The 19687-nt window shown below is 61.3% G+C and overlaps 2 protein-coding genes across 4 annotated transcripts; both read right to left on the bottom strand.

Moving 5' to 3' along the window:
• Positions 1-2622: 2622 nt before the first annotated feature.
• Positions 2623-8122, bottom strand: SHISA8 (shisa family member 8). Its single transcript, XM_021091447.2, has 4 exons — positions 7192-8122; positions 4501-4634; positions 3599-3745; positions 2623-3297 (listed from the first exon to the last, which is right to left on the bottom strand). Exons 1-4 carry the CDS (start codon positions 7719-7721, stop codon positions 2903-2905), a joined length of 1206 nt encoding a protein of 401 aa, XP_020947106.1. The 5' UTR covers positions 7722-8122; the 3' UTR covers positions 2623-2902.
• A 7732-nt stretch (positions 8123-15854) lies between these two features.
• TNFRSF13C (TNF receptor superfamily member 13C) lies at positions 15855-19424 on the bottom strand. 3 transcript variants are annotated; one of them, XM_021091440.2, is made up of 3 exons: positions 19201-19395; positions 18614-18853; positions 15855-18077 (listed from the first exon to the last, which is right to left on the bottom strand). In XM_021091440.2, exons 1-3 carry the CDS (start codon positions 19334-19336, stop codon positions 17896-17898), a joined length of 558 nt encoding a protein of 185 aa, XP_020947099.2. In that variant the 5' UTR covers positions 19337-19395; the 3' UTR covers positions 15855-17895. The 3 variants fall into 3 exon arrangements, with proteins under 3 accessions (XP_020947099.2, XP_020947098.2, XP_084811396.1); XM_021091439.2 differs by having other exon boundaries at positions 18614-18856; positions 19201-19394; XM_084955270.1 differs by lacking the exon at positions 18614-18853 and having other exon boundaries at positions 19201-19424.
• Between the last annotated feature and the right edge of the window lie 263 nt (positions 19425-19687).

Genomic DNA, 19687 nt, shown 5'->3' with positions numbered 1-19687 from the left:
GGATATGGGGTGTTGGTATTGCTGGGGTCAGAGGTCACTGTCTGCAGGACCTGGAGCTGGCTGTTGGTGGACAGCAGCAGTTCTTTGGGATTTGGAGGCCCTTCTGTGTCTGCCCTGGTGGGTGGGGGCGCCTTGGTTGCCCCACCTCCCTGGAGGATGTGGCCTACACGTCTCGTCTGAGTCCAGCTCCTGTACTTCCCAGCTGGGTCCTCTTGCAGCTGGGGGTAAGTCAGCCTCTGGTTCCATGTGTGCAGAATGGGGATGACGGCCCCTGCTTTTGACCAAGTCCCCATAGGCCTGCTGGCCAATTTGAACGATCCGGCGCACGTCAAGTGCCAGTGGACAGCAAGGGCCTGGTGAGCCTGTGAGGGGCCTGTGGGGAGGGGGGGTCGGGGTGCCACTCGGGATGAGCCTGGGGGCTGAAGTGTGTGGTCCCAGACCTGGCCTGGCTGAACAGTGTGCCAAGGCCCTTCGGCTCTCTGAGTCACTCCCTTCCCTGAAGGGCAGTCACTGGCCACACTGTCCCAAGGCCCAGAGCAGCCCATGGTGGCAGGTGGGGGGCGGCTATAGTTGGTCCCTGACCACAGTCATTATAGCACCATCGCTGGCGGAGGCCGTACCCGTGGCCTGAGCCTGGCTCCCTAGGTCGGAGATACAGGGCCCTTGGGACGGGTAATAAGGGAAAAGGGCACACCTGCCTCCCAGCACAGCCCAGCCAGAGCCTGTGTCACCAGGGTGGGTGGGCGTGGGTGGCTAATCTGTGCCCAGGAACCCAATCCCTTTGTGAGTCTCTGCAGGATCCATGACTCAGCACCCACCCCCCTCCCCCAGCTCTATACAGCTGCAGGGTGGTGCCTGGGGCGCCCCCCCAACCCTGAGGGTGTGAGGGTGTGAGGGTCATCTCCCCTGCAAGCCACGGGAGTCCTCGCTGCAGCCGTGACCATGCGCTCTAGGATCTGTCCTGTCCTGGGGTTTCTGGGCCTTGGTTTCCTCAACAGCCATAAGAAACAGCAAGGTGGGAGTTACCTTGTGGCTCAGGGGGTTAAGGATCCAGGGTTGTTACTATAGTGGCTCGATCTCTGGCCCAGGAACTCCCACAAAAAAGAAAGAGTGAGGGAGTACCCATTGTGGCTCAATGGGTTACAAACCAGAGTAGAATCCGTGAGGATGCAGGTTGGATCCCTGGACTCACTCTGTGAGTTAAGGATCTGGCGTTGCCATGAGCTGTGGTGTAGGCGGCAAACGCAGCTCGGATCTGGCGTTGCTGTGGCTGTGGTGTAGGCCGGCAGCTGTAGCTCTGATTGGACCCCTAGCCTGAGAACGTCCTTATGCTACGGCTGCGGCCCTAAAAAGCAAAAAGAACAGCAAGGTGGACCCTCCTACAGGTGGGTTTGGGGGCCTCGGGGCAGCTCAGCCAGAAGAAGGTCTGATACTACCTGTACCCTGGGAGCAGGGGCCCCTCCCTGCCAACACACATCTAGAACCTTCCCTCCTCCCGCAGAATGTCTGCTGCTGCCACTCCACCAGGTTCACACTGGAATTCCTAAAAACTGGAATGCGCAGTTCCCGGCCTCACACAGTGGGTTAAGGATCCGGTGTTGCCGTGAGCTGTGGTGTGGGTCGCAGACGTGGCTCGGATCTGGCATGACTGTGGCATAGGGCGCCAGCTACAGCTCTGATTCAGCCCCTAGCCTGGGAACCTCCATATGCCACAGGTGTGGCCCTAAAGAAAAAAGCAGCAATGGAATCAGCTGGGTGACCTTGGCGAGAAACTTGGGTCTCAAGACCTCAGTTTCCTGTCTGTAAAGCCACACACCCAGTAGGGCTTTGTGAGGAAAAAATAGTAGCAAATGCTGGCCGTTAAGCAGTATACTGTGCCTGGGGTTCCCAAGGGGGAATCCGAGGTTCAAGTGGATGGTTTTGTTGGGGTCACACAGGAGCATAACCCAGCCCTTCACCTCCCCAGCAGTGCCTGGCACAGAGGTACTTGAGGCACAGAGGCTGTTGACAATACCCTGGGCCACAGCCAGGCACAGGGAGCCTGCCTGGCAGCAGCGGGGAGAGCTGGCAGCGTGGGGCATGTGTGGGGTGAGCACCCGGGTGGGTGCCCTGCCAAGGCTCGGGGTCCAGCCTCCCCATCCCCGTTTCCCCCAGAGCAGCCCTAGGAGGAGGCACCCCCCCCCATCCTGAGCACCAGCTGTCCACCCGGCCCACTGCCCACACCCACTGGGGGGGTGGCCCTCGGCCAAGCTGGCCAAGTGGCCTACAGGCCAGGAGCCGGCCCAGGGCCAGACAATGTCAATGAGGATCAGCCAGGCTCAGCCAACTTGAGCTGTAGAGCTGGTGACCGGCCGGCAGGAGCTCACCTCCAATAAGGGGCATGGACCTCTGGGGCCACCAGACCCTCTCCCATAGCTGGGACTTAACTGCTCCCTCTCCCTTAGCTCCTGCTTGTGTGGACATCAAGCCTGGCATTCAGCCCTGACCACCCTCTCCGGCCGCTTCTTCCTGGCTCCCAGAGCACTTGCCTGCCAGCTTTCGGGAGCAGTCCTCCACTCTTGCCCATGCTGTGCCCTCTGCCGGCACTGCCGTCTGTCCAGTCAATGACCAAAGCCTCCTCCGTCAGCGCCTCTCAGAGCCGAGCTGGGGCTCCTTTATTCTCAGGGGTGAGAGCCACAGAACAGGGTTTATTTACACAAGGAACTCTGGCCCCAGTGGGCCTCAGCCCTGCAGGCTCCAAGGCTCCATGTCCAGTTTGGGTGGGCAGGAGAGCTGGCCTTGGCAGCCCGCACCCCTCCGGCCCGAGGCCTGGGCCCGGGATCCGGCGGATGGCGAGTCCCCCACGCAGAAGAGGGCTCCTAGCAAGGCAGTGAGTGCCTCGGGAGAACCAGCGGTCCCGTCTTCACACAGTGACCTCGGCTTTGCTGTTGGTACTCAGGTGCCGGGCTCCACGGCCAGCACTGCCATAGAGGCCAGGCGGCTGCGGGCTGAAGGCCTCGGGCAGCTTCTCCACGCTGAACTGGCGCCGGGGCGCGTGGCCGGGCCGCCGGGGCGCGGGGGAGGCGTGAGCCGCCGGGTGGCCGCGGGGGGCGGGCCGGGCCGGGCGGCTGGCGCTCCAGGCCTTGTAGTGGACCGATGGGGTGGGACCGGCGGGGGGCGCGTAGCCCGGCGGGGCCCAGGGGCAGGCGTCGAGCAGCGCGGGCACGTCCTCGGGGGGCCTCCGGGCCCGCGCGGGGAGGGTCAGCGGGGCAGGTTCCGTCGCGGGAAAACGCTGGTAGAAGTCCTGGGGGGAGGCCTCTGCAGGGACAGATTGTCGCGAGCTGGGGGCGGGCTCAGACCCAGGGGGAGGGGCCTCAGCGCCTCCGGGGCGGGGCGGGGCGGGGACACCCCCGCTCTGGGTTCAGCGATGGGGCCCCAGACCAGGGGGTGGGATCCGCCCGCGGCTTAGGAGCCGATTGGTGCAGGCGCGATGCGGAAGCCGGCTGGAGCGCTGGGAACTTTAGAACTCGAACTGGGACCCGGAGCCTCGCAATCTAGGAGCTTGGACACCCGGGGTCCAGTGAGGCCAGTCGCTCCCGGCACAAATTCGGCCACTCACCTGCGGCCTTGAGCGCGGCTGCCTTGAGGGTGGTGTACTTGGCGTAGTCGGCCTGTAGCGTCATGCCGCCGCCGCCCTGCAGCCGAGAGGCGCGCGGGGGCCCCGGTGTCACTGAACCCAGGGGCACGTTGTTGGGGCGTTTCTTGTCTGGATGGGGGAGGGAGGAGATAAGCAGAGCGGACATGAGGACATCTTGCGCCTGCGCCACCACCTCTCTGCAGCCCACTCCCCAAGTGCAATTCAAGGAGAACTTGTGAGATGGCTTAGAAATTAATTACTCCATCCGGACTGAGCACAGAACCTGTCTCTTGAAGACAGACTCTCCAGTGCCTAGTGCAAGGCCTGGCTCAGAATAACATGAATAATAGCCAGCTCTGAGTGGTAACCTAATGGATGACTTGCCAGCATGTTCGATCTGAGCCTGGCAGTGAGGTCCAGGACCTGCTTCTCCCAGAGACGAAGAGAAGGTCTGAGGATTAGCACCCATACTGGGGCGGGGGTGGGGTGGGGGGAGGTTCTGTCAAGCCTGTCTGGCCAGCAGGGGTCCAAGAGGGAGGCACCAGCCTGAAGGAAAAGGCCCACAGAAGGGCATAGACTGGAGCCAGGCAGCCCCCTGGGCACTGAGCCAGAGCCTAGAACCAGGCAGACCTCAGAGCCTGAAGTGGGGACCCCTGAATCTGGAACCTTCCTCACAGAGTCCCTGAGGCTGGAGGGAGCCTGTCCACCAAGAAGAGCTGATTGGCTTGTGCAGCCGGCACTCACGCACCTGCCGAGGCAGGCAGCACTTCCATTTGGGAAAGAGCTTCCGGCCTCAGCTCCCTCTTCCCCTGCTCCTGGCCCCCCTCAGACACAGCAGGCTCTGTGCTGCAGATGCACAAACACCTGCCCGCTGCCCTACTCACCGGTGCTGTTGTGGGTGGGGCCCCGGGGAAGGCCGTCACCCATCTGCACCTGGACACAGCTACCCAGGGGTGGGCCCAGAGGGGGAGGCAGTGGCTCCTGGGGGCCAGGTTGCTTCAGAAGTTCCGTCAGTGTCCTGTGGGGACAGGGGGGGATGAGCAGCCCTCCCAGCCTCCTGCTTCTCTGTCAGCCAGGTCTGGTCTATCAAAGGCCATCGCTTCTCACTGTGCAGCCCCGGGCAGCTCTTTCCACCTCTCTGGCCTCCCCTCTCCCCTGTGACTGACCTCACACAACCAGTCTCCCTCCCAGGCATGACCCATAGCCCCAACACTGCCAGTTCTCAGAGCAGGTCAGGAAACGAACGGCGTCACCAGTAACCGGGGCCACCTTATTTTCCAAAGGCTCCGCTACCCCCAAGGCCCTCCATGCTGAGCCTCCTCTCCCAACACAAGCTCTGGGAGCGTGTCAGCCTCCCAGCCTTTGCTGGTGCCACTCCCTCTGGTGTCAGTTACTTTTCTCCACCGCCTCCGGTAAAACTCCTACTCATTCTTCAAAGCCCAGCGGAATCCTTCCTCTACCAGGAAGCCTTTTCTACCTGCCTGCCCAACGCCCCTCCTGCGGCAGGAATTCTGCTGGGCTCTGGGGCATCGCTGCAGGCACAAGCCCGGAGGAGGGACAAAGGAGGGAAGGGAGGAGCCAGGAGATCCTGCAGTGGCCACCCCACACCAAAGGCTGGGCGACCTTGGGCCTGGCCTCCCAGGACACCCAGCCCCCACCCAGCTGTGCCAGAATCTGACTGCGCCTCCCCCCCCCACCCCACAGCCAGACCCCGCCTGCAGCCCAGCTGCCTTCAGAGCCCGGAAGCCATGATTTTCTCCCAGCTTGCTCTGACCCTCCTTCTGGAGCTGGGCCTCAGAGGACTGATTCACCAAGAGGCACGCTGGAGGCCGGACACCCGGGGTGGGCACAGTTTGGCTGCCACGTGGCAGAGTCTGAAAGTCTCCGAGTGCCAGCCTGAGGCGACCTTCACGCCCTGCCCGCTCCTCAGCTGCCCACCCCTGTGCTCGCCCCCTGGGCAAGCACCCACCAACCAGCTCTCCCAAACACCTGAGCAAAGTGCATGCCTCTGAGCCTGTGCAAAACTCTCCCCAAAAACAGACTCCAGCTCCCCACCCAGGCCTCTGAGAAGCCTTCCCTGGCCATCAACCTCATCGTGGCAGAATTAAGAGTAAGACTTAAGGGAAGGGCAGGGTTCAGAACACACCTGCGCGTGAGCTCAAGGTAGGCTCCAGGTCTTCCCAGGTAAGAACTAGGAATCAGGGCCCGTAGGAGCCTAAAACCCAGAAAGAGGAAGGCCCTGGCCCAGGCCACACAGCACCTCAGCAGTGGCCCAGCTCTTCCTGCAGCATCACCAGTCCTGCTTCCCAGAAGTGGGTTCCAGGTGAATGTGTCACTAGACGACCCCAGCCGCCCCTTCTAAACCATTATGGCCCTCAGTTCCTGCTGCCCCACTCTGGTGAAGGCCATGCCCTGTCTTCTCGCCCTCACCTGGCAGGAGGCTCCAAGCTCAGGAGGCCCAGGCTCTGCTCCTGAAGCACCCAGGACACAGGCTGAAAGCCACCACATCACGGACAGCAGCTGCAGCACAGTAGCTGAGGCCAGGGTTCCAGCCCCAGCTCTGCCCTTCAGCTGTCTTAGAGCAGGTGGGCTAAGTTGTCCGGGGGACACGGAGTGCCACGAGGTGCCAAGGAAGCCCTCCTTTCCCTGAGGTCTAGGAGTGAGGAAGCATCCACACAAAGCCCACCCAGGCATGGGGGCTTCTCTCCGCTGTCACTTCTAAAGCCAGTCTGTCATGCACCATGTCAGCAGCCCACACACCCAAGGGAGCAGGAACCTGGGTGAGTGAGTGAGGAGGGCTCTGGACCCAGGACGTGAGGGTGGCTGGGGGCATGGGAGTGGAGCGGGCGGGGTGTCCAGGGTCAGGACACATAATCCCAGAGTCCCTGTCCCAGCTGAGGAAAGGAACCTGGGTCCTGGGGACCCCATTTCACATGAAACTCAGAATTCAACTAGCACCTGTCCTGGTCTCAGTGAAAACAAATCTGTGCCTCCCCCTTCAGATCCCCTTCTACGCAGGGGAATACCCGACCCTTGCCTGGGGCCGCTGAGTGAGCAGGGCAGCCCTTCTGAAACCACCAGGTAAATAAGGTCAGGCTCCAGTCACAGCCATTGGGGGTGGGGGGAGATGAGAGAAGCTGGAGGGGAGAGAGCCAAGAGAGCCCCAGAAAATGTCCCTTCCCTAGGGACCTTAGACGCCCAGCACTACATCAGCCCACATCCCTCAGCCCGCGCTGGTGGGGCCGAGCCCCCAGTCCCCTCCCCAGGGCGCAGGCCTCTGCCCTCCCCGCCCACTCCGGAGGAGGCGGGAGCCGCGGGGGAAGGCAACCCAGCACCCAGTTCCAGCCGGAAGGTCAAGGAGAGACAGAGCAGTATCAGCTGTCTCCCTCCGTGACGTGGGGGTGGGGGGCAGACACAGACCTGGAGACAATCAGAGGCAGGGAGGAGAAACCAGGCGGAGGGGGCTGTGGAGGAGGGCCGGTTTCGAGATGGGCAGAAAGGATGAGGCGGCGCCCACGGGGCAGGCTCGGCCGTCCAGAGGGCTGGAGGGGTTCCCAGGGCCGGCGCGCGCTCACCTGGTCACCGTGCGCCGGGCGCGCGGGCTGTGCGCCCTCTCCAGGCCGAGGCGCGCCCCGATGCCCGCCAGCACGAGCAGGGCGGCTACGCCGCAAACCGCGTAGACGGCTGTGTGGCTGCGCTCGCGGCCTGGGTCCCGGGGCGCGGCGGCGTCGCGGGCACGCGCTGGCGGCCGGCCGGTCTGCACCCAAGCCGGAGTGTCGTAGTTGGAGCAGCGGCTCTGGTCGAGGCGCCGCGGCCCGTCGTGGCAGCAGAAGCGGTAGCCGCACGTGCCGCAGCAGAAGTTGTAGGCGCCCGAGCTGCAGTTGAAGGGCGGGTCCCACTGGCCCATCACGTCGTAGTAGCCGCGGCAGCGGTCGCCCCCGGCCGGGGCCGCCGTCCCCGGCGCCGCCGGCTCCTGCGCCTCAGGGGCCCCCGCGAGGCCCGACGGCAGCCGTGCCAGCAGCAGCACCAGCCCGAGCGCGAGCGCGAGCCCGAAGCCCCGCGGGCGGCGGCCGCCGCGCAAGCCCGGCGCCCCGGCCCGCTCCATCGGGCCCGCGACTTCGGCTACAGCGCCCGGCGCATGGCGGCGCGCCGCGGCTCCCTCCCGCCCGGCTCCGGGCCGGCTGGTCCGCGCCCGCCCTGCCGCCCTCACGCTGGCTCCTGGCAGACACCTCCGGAGTCGTCCGTCTCCTGAGAAGCTCCCAGACCCGGGTGGGCTCGGTCCGGACCTCGCGGGGCCGCGCCTCCGGGGGGCGCGTCCTCCGCCGGGGCTCACCTCGGACCCGAGCCGGCCAGGGCGCGCCCTGAGACTCCCTCCGGGCCGGGCGGCGGGTCCTCGCCTGCGCGCGGCCCCGGCCACTCCCCGGCCCGGCGGGGGTGCGGGGCCCCGGCCTAGCAGGGGCGGCGGGCTGCCGGACACCGCTGTCTTCCCGCCGCCCGCTCCGCACTGCCCGCGCTCTGGCTGCGGCTTCGGCTCCGCGCGGGCTCAGGCGGGCGGGGGAGGGAGCGAGCGGGGGAAGGAGGGCAGGCGGGAGGCAGGCAGAGCCGGGGGAGGAGCGCGGCCGCGGCGAGGGGAGGGAGGGGACGCGGCGGGGCCCGCAGGGCCGGGGCGCCCCACCGGGGACCCCCCCCCAAATATTCCTGGGAACTGGCGCTCCCGGAGCTTCATCTCCGCTCCTGGGACTGGTACCTTGGACGTTCGGCCCACCGCGGGAGCGCTTCTGTTTTACAGACGCAGGGACTGAAGGGACCGAGCAGCGCCGGAGGGTCCTTGCTGTCCATCCCTCCTTGTCGGACCCTCTGTCCGTTCCGATCGAGATAGATGTGTGACTTGAGGCAGGGCCATTCCTCTCACTGCGCCTCGATTTTCCGCCAGTTAAATGGGAAGGAAACCCGCAGCGGAGCCGCAGCAGAGAGCGAAGTATGGGTCCCCTCCGCCCCACCTGGGGCGCAGCGTTCACCCCAGGGCGCGCGCCCTGGTCCCAGAACTTCTTGAACACCGGGCTGGTGTCCTGGGGTGTCCCCATTTTTATGCGCAATGGACAAGGCCTGGTAGGCGCCCTCGCCGAATCCCTCGGCCACCCAGGTGTAAAGGGGAGGAGACTGGATTAGCCCCCGCTTGGATGAGGACAGCGGAGGGGCCCGGCTGGGGGCAGAGCCATTAGCGGACCCTTCCACCCGGCACCACAGGACCCTCAAGCCCTTTGTCATCACGGGAAGAGGGCGGGGGGGGGGCAGGTACAGAACGTACTCAGAGCACTACTCAGGTTGTGTTTTTGGAGTTGGGTTTAACTGGAGAATGTCACGAAGCTGAGTGCCTTGCTATTCTCGGCTTCGGTTTCTTATTTTCACATCAAAAACTATTTCCGGGAGTTCCCTGGTAGCTCAGCAGGTTAAGGATCTGGCATTGTCGCTGCTCTGGCTTGGGGTACTGCTGTGGCACAGGTTCAATTCCTGGCCCCGGAATTTCTGCATGCCACCGGGGGTGGCCAAAAAATTTTAAAGTAATTAATTAATTTAAAAAACTCTTCGCGGGGGCAGATTGAGTGATTGATTAATTGATTGATTCCTACCTCCTGCCCTTTCTAAGACGCAGAAATCAATATGGGGCTTCCCACTGCCTAGATGGGCGCAGCAGGAAGGCGAGAGCTGCATGGGCCAGTTCCCCGCATTGTCTCCACACAACGCAGGCCTCTGTCATAGCTGCTGAGTGAATGAAGTGACTCCAGTCTCTGGGCTCCTAGGGTCCTTCCTGCTCCCCTTTGCATCATCTCTTCACTCAGCTACTGGGATCAGCTTATAAAAATGGAGGAGGTGGAGGAAGAGAGAGAAGAAGGATTTACATTTAAAGGAGGATCAAGGTTTCTGTTGATGAGATGAGGGGCTGACAGGCTAATTTCAGGTATTAGTGGGCTAAAACAGGAAGCGGGTGCCCCCCCTACAATTTCCTCCCCCATCAGAGTGATTCCTTGTGCCCTGGCCAAATACAGCCTGCTCCTCCCTCCTCCACCCACCAACCTGCTCCTGATCCAGCTTGGAGACCCTGCCCCCTTAAAAAACTTTATTACTTGGGCTCAGCAAGTATTCAGGTTCGATCCCTGGCCTCGCTCAGGGGGTTAAGGATCCGGCGTTTCCAAAAGCTGCAGCATAGTTCACAGATATGGCTGTGGTGTAGACTGGCAGCTACAGCTCGGATTCAGCCCCTAGTCTGGAAACTTCTGTATGCTGCGGGCGTGGCCCTAAGAAGACCAAAAAAAAAAAAAAAATTTAAATAAGAAGCTTTATTACAATTTTAGGGAAAAAGAGTATAGATGAGCAAAGGGATAAAGTGAAACTGCCTTAATCCCATGACCAGGGACAACTGGACAACTGATGCTTTACAAACCATTTGTGTGTGTGTGTGTGTGTGTTTTGTTTTGCTTTTCAGGGCTGCACCTGTGGCATATGGAAGTTCCCAGGTTAGGGGACTTAAATTGGAGCTGAAGTTGCCGGCCTATGCCACAGCCACAGCAGCTTGCGATCTGAGTCACATCTGTGACCTACACCACAGCTTACTGCAACACCAGATCCTTAACCCACTAAGCAAGGCCAGGAATTGAACCCACATTCTCTTGGATACCAGTCAGGTTCATAACTTGCTGAGCCACAACAGGAATTCCCTCTTTTTTTCTTTTTAGGGCCATATATGCAGAGTATGGAAGTTCCCCAGTCTAAGGGTCAAATCAGAGTTGCAGCTGCCAGTCTACACCACAGCCATGGCAATATGGGATCCAAACCACATCTGTGAACTTCACCGCAGTTTGTGGTAACATGGGATCCTTAGCCCACAGAGTGAGGCCAGGGATCGAAACTGCATCCTCACAGACACTCTGTCAGGTTCTTGACCTGCTGAGCTACAACAGGATCTCCCAGACCGTTTTATAGCTGGGTTAAGTTTACTGTTTGCTGTCAAACTTTCAGTTTGTTATTCTGCTTTTGAATTTTGTAAGTATATTTTCTGGGGCATGCTTTTCTGCTTCCTCGGCTGGTCTACCTAGAAAGGGAATCCATGGCTCCAACTGTCCAGTTTGCATCAGCGTCCCCATCACACACTTCCAAGCAGCCCTTTAGGGTACTGGGGCTCTGAGCATGGCAGCTTCTCCCCCCTTTCCCACCCTTTCCCATCCCTCTTCCCAGGTAGGATAACCCTACTGGATCCAGAGCAAGTCTTCCAATGCCCTCCTCTGGCTTACAGCCCCTCCCTGGGCCCCTCTCTTGCCCTCACTGTCCTGGCATCACTGGGTGCTCTGCTCAGCTTCTATCCCAAGTGGACTGCAATCAAGGAGATGTATATATATCTCCATTTATCAGCGAAGGGCTGGATTCCAGCACGCACCCCACCGAGGGACTAAGATCCAACCTCCGCTCCTCCCCACATCCACGGCTTCCTCCCCATCTCAGTCTGGTTCAGTGGTCAGCCAAGAACTAGGGATGCCCATATCTACCAGATCCGTGCCAGGCACGCCGTGCCCTCTCCCTGTGAACACACAGCCTGGCCAGGAGGCGGGAGCAGGAGAGGACAGATGCAATGGCAGACCACAGTGACTGGCTGAGCCCTGGGGTCTGGCCATTCATTCAGCCACCACTGTCTCCCAGGTACCCAGCCATGTGCTGGGCAAGGGGATCTAAAGATGGAGCAGTCCAGCTGAAGAGAGACCCCTGTGCCCAAGCTGCCCTCCCTGGACCCTGGGGTCTCTCTCCATAACAGGGCACCAGAGCACCCGCTTCTCATCTCCACTCCCGACCGCCCCCAAGCCTGTGTCACCAAAAATCATCCATTGATCTGGGCTTAAAATAACCCCTGGCATCTGCAGCGAGCCCCATGAGGCGGGCAGAGAAGCCGTGTCTCTGCTCCTGAAGGGCACCCGCCCCGCCCCCAGCTCCAAAAGCTGGCAGCTGGAGTGTGCGGGTGTCTGAGTGTGCTCAGGACTGTGAGTGAGAGTGAGCATGGCTGGGACTGGCACAACTATGAGGGCCTTCCCTGCATATGGGCACTTGTACACACATGTGTGTCTGTGTGTGGATGCACCCATGCAAACATATTCCTCCCTCTCACTGTTGAGTCGCCACCTGGTGCCCAGCTCTGACTGGGCAAGGCTCAGGGTCCTGAGAGGTTGTGGACATTAAGAAAGCCTGTCTTGGGCCTCAGCGTCCCTATTTTAGGTGATAGGGCACAAACCTGCGCAGTCTTCCTACAGAGAAACCCAAGACCCAGAGAGGGGAAGTGACTTGCTATGGCTGGCATACAGCCTGGAAGGGGCAGTGTCTGGCCTGGAACCTGCACTGTGAGCCCCAAACTTACCTTCTGGCCAGTTCAGTACAAACAGAGAGAGGAGCTGGAGGACCCCAGCCCAAAAGCCAGGGAAGTTCTCCTAACCCCCACAGCACACCCAGTGCCGGACAATGCCTGACATGCCAACTCCTCCAGGAACCCCCAGGCCTTCCCACAGGTTGTTTCTCCCTGGAATAATGCCTTTCCAGCGCCTCACACTCAGAGCTCCTCCTTATTCATTTTTGGAGCCAGACTAAGGCAGGTTGGAATTCCTGCTCTAATAGACCAATCAACCTTTCTAGGCCTCAGTTTTCTCATCTGCAAGGTGGGCTGCTAGCTCCTCTTTGGCAGGGCTGAAGGGAGAAGCCAGTGGGTCTCCAACTGAGAAACTTTCAGGATCACACAGCCTTTTAGAAGCCCCCATGACAATGATGTTGCAAGGATGGTGACAGCCACCGTGGGTGCCATCCACAAACCTCCACGGTCTCATTCCCAAACCCGTTTTGCTCCCATTTTCTCCGTGGTGGAGGGTTACCCTAGAAGCAGAGATTCTAGGGGACTATGGACTCCCTGCTAGTGCAGATGCGGAGGGATGCCAGAACCGGAGGGGTTCTGGAGGGGAGGGCCCGCGGCTCTTTTGTCTCCCTGAGAGGCAGCTCGTGACTCAGGCTCCAGCTGCCTGTGGGAGGGAGGGGGCGCCCGGGCTCCTGAGGTCGCGAGGGAGCAGCGGTTGGTGGTGGGGGTGCTGGGAGCTGGGGCTCAGCTTCCCTTCCAACTCCTCATGCACCCAGTGAAGGTGCAAACCAGAGCTGCCCACCAACACCGTAGCGCGGCAACACACCCAGAGAGGACAGCGCTCATTGGAAGCCCCACAGCGCTTGCACCCGGGACAGGGGCGCCTGCCGGGTCCTGGGATACAACCGGGAGGTCAGCTCCGAGCCTGGAGCCAGAGATGCGGGGTGGGGGCGGTGGAGAGAAGGCCACCTCTCCCCAGAGTCAGGGCCATGCCCTGCATTTGACACCTCCAGGCTCGGTCTGGTCGCGCGTGAGGACCAGGACCCCGCGTGAGCGCGAAGGTCCAGAGTCTGCAGAGTCTACCTTTGGTCTCAGTGCCGTCGCTCCTCCGTTGGCTCCCTTTTCCCTACCGGGTGGGCCTTGAACCCCCACCCCCGTCTATTCGCTCCTGGCCCCGCCCCTTTCATCAGCCCCGCCCTCTCATGGACCCCGCCCCAGCCACGCCCCTCGCCCAAGCCACGCCCTCTGCGTCCCGCCGCCCCACCTTCCGGTGTCTGAAGGCTGACAGCCGAGGTGCCGCGGGTCCCATTGACCGCAGGAGCTGCCGAGATAGACTTTCACCTGCCCTGGAGTCGCTGGCACGGTCCTGGATCCGGGCAGGACGCCCGGGATCGGTCCTCAGATTTCTGCAGCTCAGGGGGGTGAGGAGTTGCTTAGAAGCCCGTTGGGCCCCGGCACCCCTGTGGAGGCCCCCCCGGAACAGTTTCTTGGTCCTGCGGAGTTCCCCGGGAAAGAGCTTGGGCCGGGAACAGGGGCGTCTGTGTCCTCCTGGCTCCTCCTCCACTCTCCGTGTGACCTTGAGTAGTCGTTCCTGCCATCCCCCCACCCCCACAGGTCAGGACCCGGCAGCTGGGGAGCCCGCACAGGCTGGAGAGAGGTCAGATTTCCGCTCTGGGTGAGGGAGAACCTGGCCTGAGCCACCTACAACAGAGCAAAGGAGAGTGAGCTTCCCCCCAACCCCCGTGCCCAGAGGAGGGCCAGAGGGGTCTGGTGGCCTCTCAGAGGTGACAGTGAAGGGTGGGACCGAGGGGTGGGGCTGGAGGAGCACCTGGTTCCCTGAAGTGGGTGGCCCTGTGTGAATGGTCAGGAATGGCCCCAGGAAAGGTTCTGGCACTCAGGGGCCCTGGTGCCCAACTCTCCAGGCTTTTCTCCTGTTCCCTCTGCTCTGCGCCTTTGCACACAGTTCCCTGGGCCAGGAAGGCTTCTCTGCTCTATTCCAGCAGGAAAACGCTGCAGGACTCAGGGCATACCTCCTGCTCGACAAAGCACTCTAAATGCTAAATTAGTCCCCCTCCTGCTTGAGGCATTCTCTGGCCCTGGCGGGGATAACCCCACCCTGTCACTGTGTCCTGCTCTGTCTCTCCCACTGGACTGAGACCTAATGGCATAGCCTGAGGCTGACCACCTGGCACTGACCAGGATGGCCCTGGCCCAAAGCAGGTGTGCTGGGATCAGGTGCGATCAGCGGGGCAGTAAATAGATAAGCAGTAACTCCTGAGATCAGAGCCTCAGGCCAGCCTCGGGAAACTTCCCAGGGACTTTCTGAGGGTTGGGGGCTCAGAGCAGAAAGTGTCTGCATCTCAGCAAAGGAAGGAGGTGGAGGCACTCCTGGCGTGGAGACCTCACCTGCCATGGGACCTCTTTAATCTTGGACAGCTGGTTGGCTTTCAGGCTCCAGGGGTTTTTTTGTTTTGCTTTTGTGGTGTTTTTTTGGCCACGCCTGAGGCATGTGGAAGTTCCCAGACCAGGGATCGAACCTTCATCAGAGCAGGGACCCGAGCCACTGCGGTGACAACACCAGATCCTTAACGGGCTGCACCACAAGGGAACGCCCAGGCTCCAATCTGAATGTGGGCGACAGGCCCAAAGACAGGCTACCGGCCTCCAGAGGCAAGGGTTGGCTGAGACAGAGGGAGCTTAGGGGTCAGGTCCTTCCTCCCTGGCCTCACCAGCTGGGCCTCCCCACCCCCACCCTGAGCCCAGAGCCTGGGCTGCCCGGCAGGAAGTGAGAGGTGCCTGCAGGAAGCCCCAGGAGGAACTGAGACTCCAGCCAGCCCCGCCCCCACCTGCCAAAACCCCGGGGACTGTGGGGAAACCTGACCCTTGATCAGGAAAAACTGGCCAGAAACAGGCCAGAGAACAGGGCCTGCGTCCCTCAGTTGCCAACCCGACAGGCAGCTCCTCCAGTCTGTCCTACATCCCTGTTACTGCAGAAAGAGACCAGTCAGGAGGGAAGCCTTTGAGGAGTGATGAAAACAAAGAGGAAAGCCTGGACTCAGTGCCTGGAGTCTGTCGCTCCCAAGGAGAACACCTGGGCCAGTGACTGACCACCCTCCGGGCAGGCAGGTGTCCGGGTCTAAGCCAGCTCCATCGCTGCTTATTGCATCTTGAGCCAGATCCCTTCTCCTCTCTGGGCCTCTTCTCGCCTATCTGCAAGATGGGTCATATAGTCCCTGCTCATGCAGGTAAATCGGTCCAGATTTTCAGGAAAGCAATTTGACCAACAGAGGCCTTAAAAAAGGTCAAGGCTGGAGTTCCCTTCATGGCTCAGCGGTTAACAAACCCGACTAGGATTCATGAGGACTCAGGTTCGATCCCTGGCCTCGCTCAGTGGGTTAAGGGTCCAGTGTTGCCATGAGCTGTTGGTGTGGGTTGCAGATGTGGCTTGGATCTGGCGTTGCTGTGGCTATGGTGCAGGTTGGCGACTGGGAACCTCCATATGCTGCAGGTGTTGCCCTAAAAAGCAAAGCAAAGCAAAAAAAAAAAAAAAAAAAAGTCAAGGCCTGTGGCTGAAATTACTCTCCTTCTGGGAAACAGACTCAGGCAAAGATTTATGTTTAAAGAGGTGCTACTGCCTCAGTTACAATAGCAGAGGTCGAAAACACTCAAGTGGAAAAGTTTACAAATGAAAACTTTGGTTTAAAGACAAAATTCAGCAAATATGATAGTCAAGATACGAATTTCCATGTATAGAATGGTTACTCAACCCTGGTGTTCTGAATCTGGGGTGACTTCCCGAAAGACTCCACCCTGGACTACCATCCTGAACTTTCCAAAGTGTCTACAAAACACATCTCAACTTTTTGTTCTTTTAATAAAAGTCATTTTTTAAAAAAGCAAACACAAGTACCCACTCCCCTCCTCCTGTTGTGAAGACCAAATACATTCACTTCCAGAAGGTTCTTTAGAAAGCAAGGGCAGGATGGAGGGCTAGAAAATGGAGGCCTCTGGGAGGTGGGGCTTTTTTAGGGGAGACAGACCCCATTCTTGTCCACCCATCCCCTGGCCTCTGCTCCTGGTTCCTCCCCAGGGAATTGCCCTCTGCGATTCGCTGGATGAGGCCCCCTCTCTGGGCCTCAGTTTTCTCATCTGCAAAATGGAGGGGGAGTGTGTGCTCTCTCGAGTTCCCTCCCAGTCCTCCTGGGAGAGCCACGGGCCAGGAGGAGAGCTTTGTATCCCCCTCCCCCCATTTTTCTTAAAAGGAAACTGAGACCAGACCAGGGGTTCAGTGGGCACACAGTGGTGCCCGAGGTTTGCATGTCTGGGCCCCAGGGGGGTTTCACCCACTTGTTTCACCTCCAGGTGCCCCCACCCCCGGCTGCGGTGGAAAAGATGGTGTGGGAGACAGGCATGGCCGGGAACAACTCAGACTGCTCCCCAACCCTGAGATGGAGAGAAGGGGAAAGATGGGCCCATTCTGGGCCTGCCTCCCACTGTCCTGCCTGTTGCGCCCACCCTGACCTCACCCCAGCCACCTGGCAGCCAGGGAGCGGGGGACATCTGAGCCGGGTTCAGGAGGGAGAGGTGGTCCTCGAGGCTGCAAATGCTGCTGACTGCTGACTGCTGACTCTTCTGAGCTGGGAAAGGGGTGGGCAGGCAAGGTGGGTATCTGCTGGGCAGCTCTGATAGGCAGGTCAGGGAGAGGCGGGCAGAAAGCATCGGATGCGCAGAACAGAACAGGGTCAAGGACCTACAAGTGGAACAAACTGGTACCCAGGGTCCCATCTTCTGACTCGCCGTCCAGTGCCCCTTCCGGGGGTGCTAAACTGTGACAAGTTCCATGGCACTGTCCAGGGTGAAGTCCGGGTCAACTGTTTCTAACTCTGTGTAGGAGGGCCAGCAGGAGAGTCAGTGGCCAGCTGAGTTCACAGTGTGGTCCAGAACTGGAAGAGATGGTCTCAGCTCCACTCTCCAGGGCAAGGGGCACCAGTGTCCGAGGAACAGTTCCACTGGGATGATGGGTGACTGCAGGGAGCTGGCACAGAATGGCCAAGTGACCTGAGCACTTGAGGAGGACAGGCCACAGAAGGGAGCTCAAGGGATATCAGGTCCAGCTGGTTCAAGGCTACAGGCCTGCCCTGGCCTCTGAACAAAAGAGCCTCCTGCAGGTCTTGGGCCCTGCCCTGTGTACAGCTCAGAGTGCTCTGGAGGCGGCTAGGACTCCAGGTGGTCTCTGATGGAGAGGCCTGCCAGGGTACCTTCGGTGTGAATTTGCAGTCCAGCCCCAGAAGCTGTAGACTTCCTCCCAAGTGTGAGCCTGGGGTTCTGGAAGCGGCCACCAGGGTAAAGCTGGCATCGTAAGTTCTAGCAGGTTGGGTCAAACTCAGGGCTGACCCTAGGGTACAGGTGCCAAAGAATCAGGACAATCCAGGCTATTTCTTAGAATTACCTTGTGCGAAATCCCAAAGGGTCAGTTGGTTACTCATTGCTGTCATTGGCATCAGTTTAAAAGCAGAACGACTCTGAGAGCAAGTATTAAATACAACATACAGCCACAAATTAGGCATCCTCCCACTTGATCCTTCTCCTAGATTCATTTTGGCTGATGGTGGCTTCCCCATGCTTAAAGAAAAACGCCTACTCAGGGTGCCCAACCCCTCAAAGGCACATAGCTCAGGCTTTGAGGGCTGCCAAAGATAGTCTGATTTTAAGCCAAATGCGAACACGCCATAGGATCCCATGTAGTCCGAACCCTGTGTCTGCAGCGCCTATAGTTCTGCAGGATGAGCCCGGGAGCAGCTTGACTCTCAGTAAAGAAGCAGGTGGGACCAGGGGAGAGGAGCCGAATTCAACCTCCAAGCCTCTGCCTGAGGGCAGCCTCCTGTCCCCTCCATCGCTACTGCTGCTCAGGGCCGGCCGTCTTGGTGGTCACCAGCTCAGTGGAACCCAGCTCCGTGGCTGGCACAGGGACGCTGTGGGCAGGTGGGGTGGTGGCTGAGTCTTCGCTGGGTGGAAGCCAGATGGGAGCAGTGGCATCCAGGGTTCCAGGAGAGGGGACGATGTCATTATCCAGGGGCCCTGGTTGGGGGGTGGGGGGGGTGCAGGGTCAGGATTGGGTCACAGCCTTCCGCCATCCCGTTTCTGGAACCTCCCCGGAGAGAGAGCCCTCCGACTTCTGAGAGAAGTCAGGCGAGGAAGCCCCTAGGCGGCGGTGGGGAGGGGGAGGGTGGCACATGATGGGCCCTCGGGACCGGAAGTGCTGGGAGGGTTTGCGCAGTGGCAGTGCTGACACTGGGAGAGGAGGCGTGGGGGTCAGTTTGGCCTTCCCGGAGCGAGGGCAGGACGACCCCTCCCTCCCCCGGGCCCCCAGCCCGCGTCTTCCTCACTCAGGCGCTCACCAGGCCGGGACCCTGGGCAGGGCCGCTGCTCCCCGCTCAGCCTGAGATCTCAGACGGCGCCCCTCGCCGCCCCCTCCATCTGCCTGGCTTCAGACCCCCTTCCCAGGGCCCCTAGCCCGCCAGGGCCATGTGTCCCCTCCGACGGCCCCCGTCCCCCAGGGCCGGACCTTCCCGGGCTGGACAGTGCCTCTCGGTTCCTCTAGACGGGGAACGTACCGTCCTGGTCTCCGTCCAGGGCTTCCGGGGCCTCCGGGGCAGCCGAGGCGCGGGGCCGTTGCCTGCGGCGCCTCCAGCTCACCAGGCCCAGCAGGACCAGGGCCAGCGCCAGGCCCAGCAGCGCGGGGGCGCCCAGGAGCAGCGCCGGGAGTGGCAGCGCGGCCTCGGCCTCGGCGGCCCCGGGCCCCACCGACTCCTGCGGCTGCAGCGCCGTCCCGGGAGCCAGGCTGCTCGAGCCGCCTGCTGGAGGGGACGGAGAGGGAGGTCAGGGGCAGAGGGGAGGGAAGAGAGGGTAGGGGAAGGTCGGAGGGAGGAGAGGCTGGGACGGGAGGGGAGGGACAGCCGGTGGGGGGGGGGGGAGCAGGAGGGGCCACGGCCGCGCGCAGGCTCCAGCCCGCAGCCCGCATGGCTGAGCCACTCAGGCTCCAGCCCACAGCCCCCCGTTAACTGATGCCCCAGCCCGGGTCCTGGGCAGGTGCGGGCCATGCCTGCGGCTCTGGCGGGGCACGAGCCTCGGTGGCAGGACCCTCCTTCCCTCCACCAGGGCTGCCCTGGCGCTCCAACGGCCAGAGCCGGGTAACGCTTACCCGGTCCAGGATCGGGCGTGCGGAGGAGGCTGCAGGCCACGCAGTTGCGCACCAGCAAGTCGAAGCACTGGGTCTGCAGGCACTGCGTGGGGACCGGCCCGTCCCTGCCCCTCAGACTCCTCGCCCTTCGCCTCATGCTGCCAAAGCCCAGGCCTGTCTGCACACCCTGCCGGGACAGAGTCTGGCCTCTGCTGCCCCACGGGGAAGAAACCGGGAGGGGCCGCCACCCACTCCGCCCCGCCCCGCCCTCCTGCCTGCTGGGGTGGGACGGGGTGGGACCACTCTTAGCCAGGGCCTCAGCACCCCAGACCTTCTATCTGTGGTTCCTCCATTCAGCCACTCAACCATCACCCCCAGACAACCACGGGGCGGGCTCCCTGCTGGGCACTGGGACAAGGCTGGGGCTCAGACAAGGGCCCGCCCTTGGGGAGCAGAGGATGGGTCCCTGAAGAGGACACAGACCTCGGGGAGGCCTCTTCTGCCCTGC

The sequence above is a fragment of the Sus scrofa genome, chromosome 5 (assembly GCF_054392235.1).
Source record: "Sus scrofa isolate SSC_HxYL_T2T_F1_AM1 chromosome 5, Sscrofa_HxYL_maternal_Yorkshire_Landrace_v2.0, whole genome shotgun sequence".
Lineage (NCBI taxonomy): Eukaryota > Metazoa > Chordata > Mammalia > Artiodactyla > Suidae > Sus > Sus scrofa.
Note: the sequence above shows the minus strand (reverse complement) of the source record. Positions and strands in the feature narration are given on the sequence as shown.

What these genes read in the sequence shown, in the direction of transcription:
- SHISA8 (XM_021091447.2), bottom strand. Translation starts at nt 7,721, where the DNA reads ATGGAGCGGGCCGGGGCGCCGGGCTTGCGCGGCGGCCGCCGCCCGCGG. An exon ending in GCCCGGCGCACGGTGACCAG is followed by an intron (nt 4,635 to 7,191) that starts GTGAGCGCGCGC and finishes CTGTCCCCACAG; the next exon opens with GACACTGACGGAACTTCTGA. An exon ending in AGCCGCGCTCAAGGCCGCAG is followed by an intron (nt 3,298 to 3,598) that starts GTGAGTGGCCGA and finishes CTGTCCCTGCAG; the next exon opens with AGGCCTCCCCCCAGGACTTC.
- TNFRSF13C (XM_021091439.2), bottom strand. Translation starts at nt 19,336, where the DNA reads ATGAGGCGAAGGGCGAGGAGTCTGAGGGGCAGGGACGGGCCGGTCCCC. An exon ending in CACGCCCGATCCTGGACCGG is followed by an intron (nt 18,857 to 19,200) that starts GTAAGCGTTACC and finishes CGTCCCCTCCAG; the next exon opens with CAGGCGGCTCGAGCAGCCTG. An exon ending in CCTGGACGGAGACCAGGACG is followed by an intron (nt 18,078 to 18,613) that starts GTACGTTCCCCG and finishes CCCCCCAACCAG; the next exon opens with GGCCCCTGGATAATGACATC.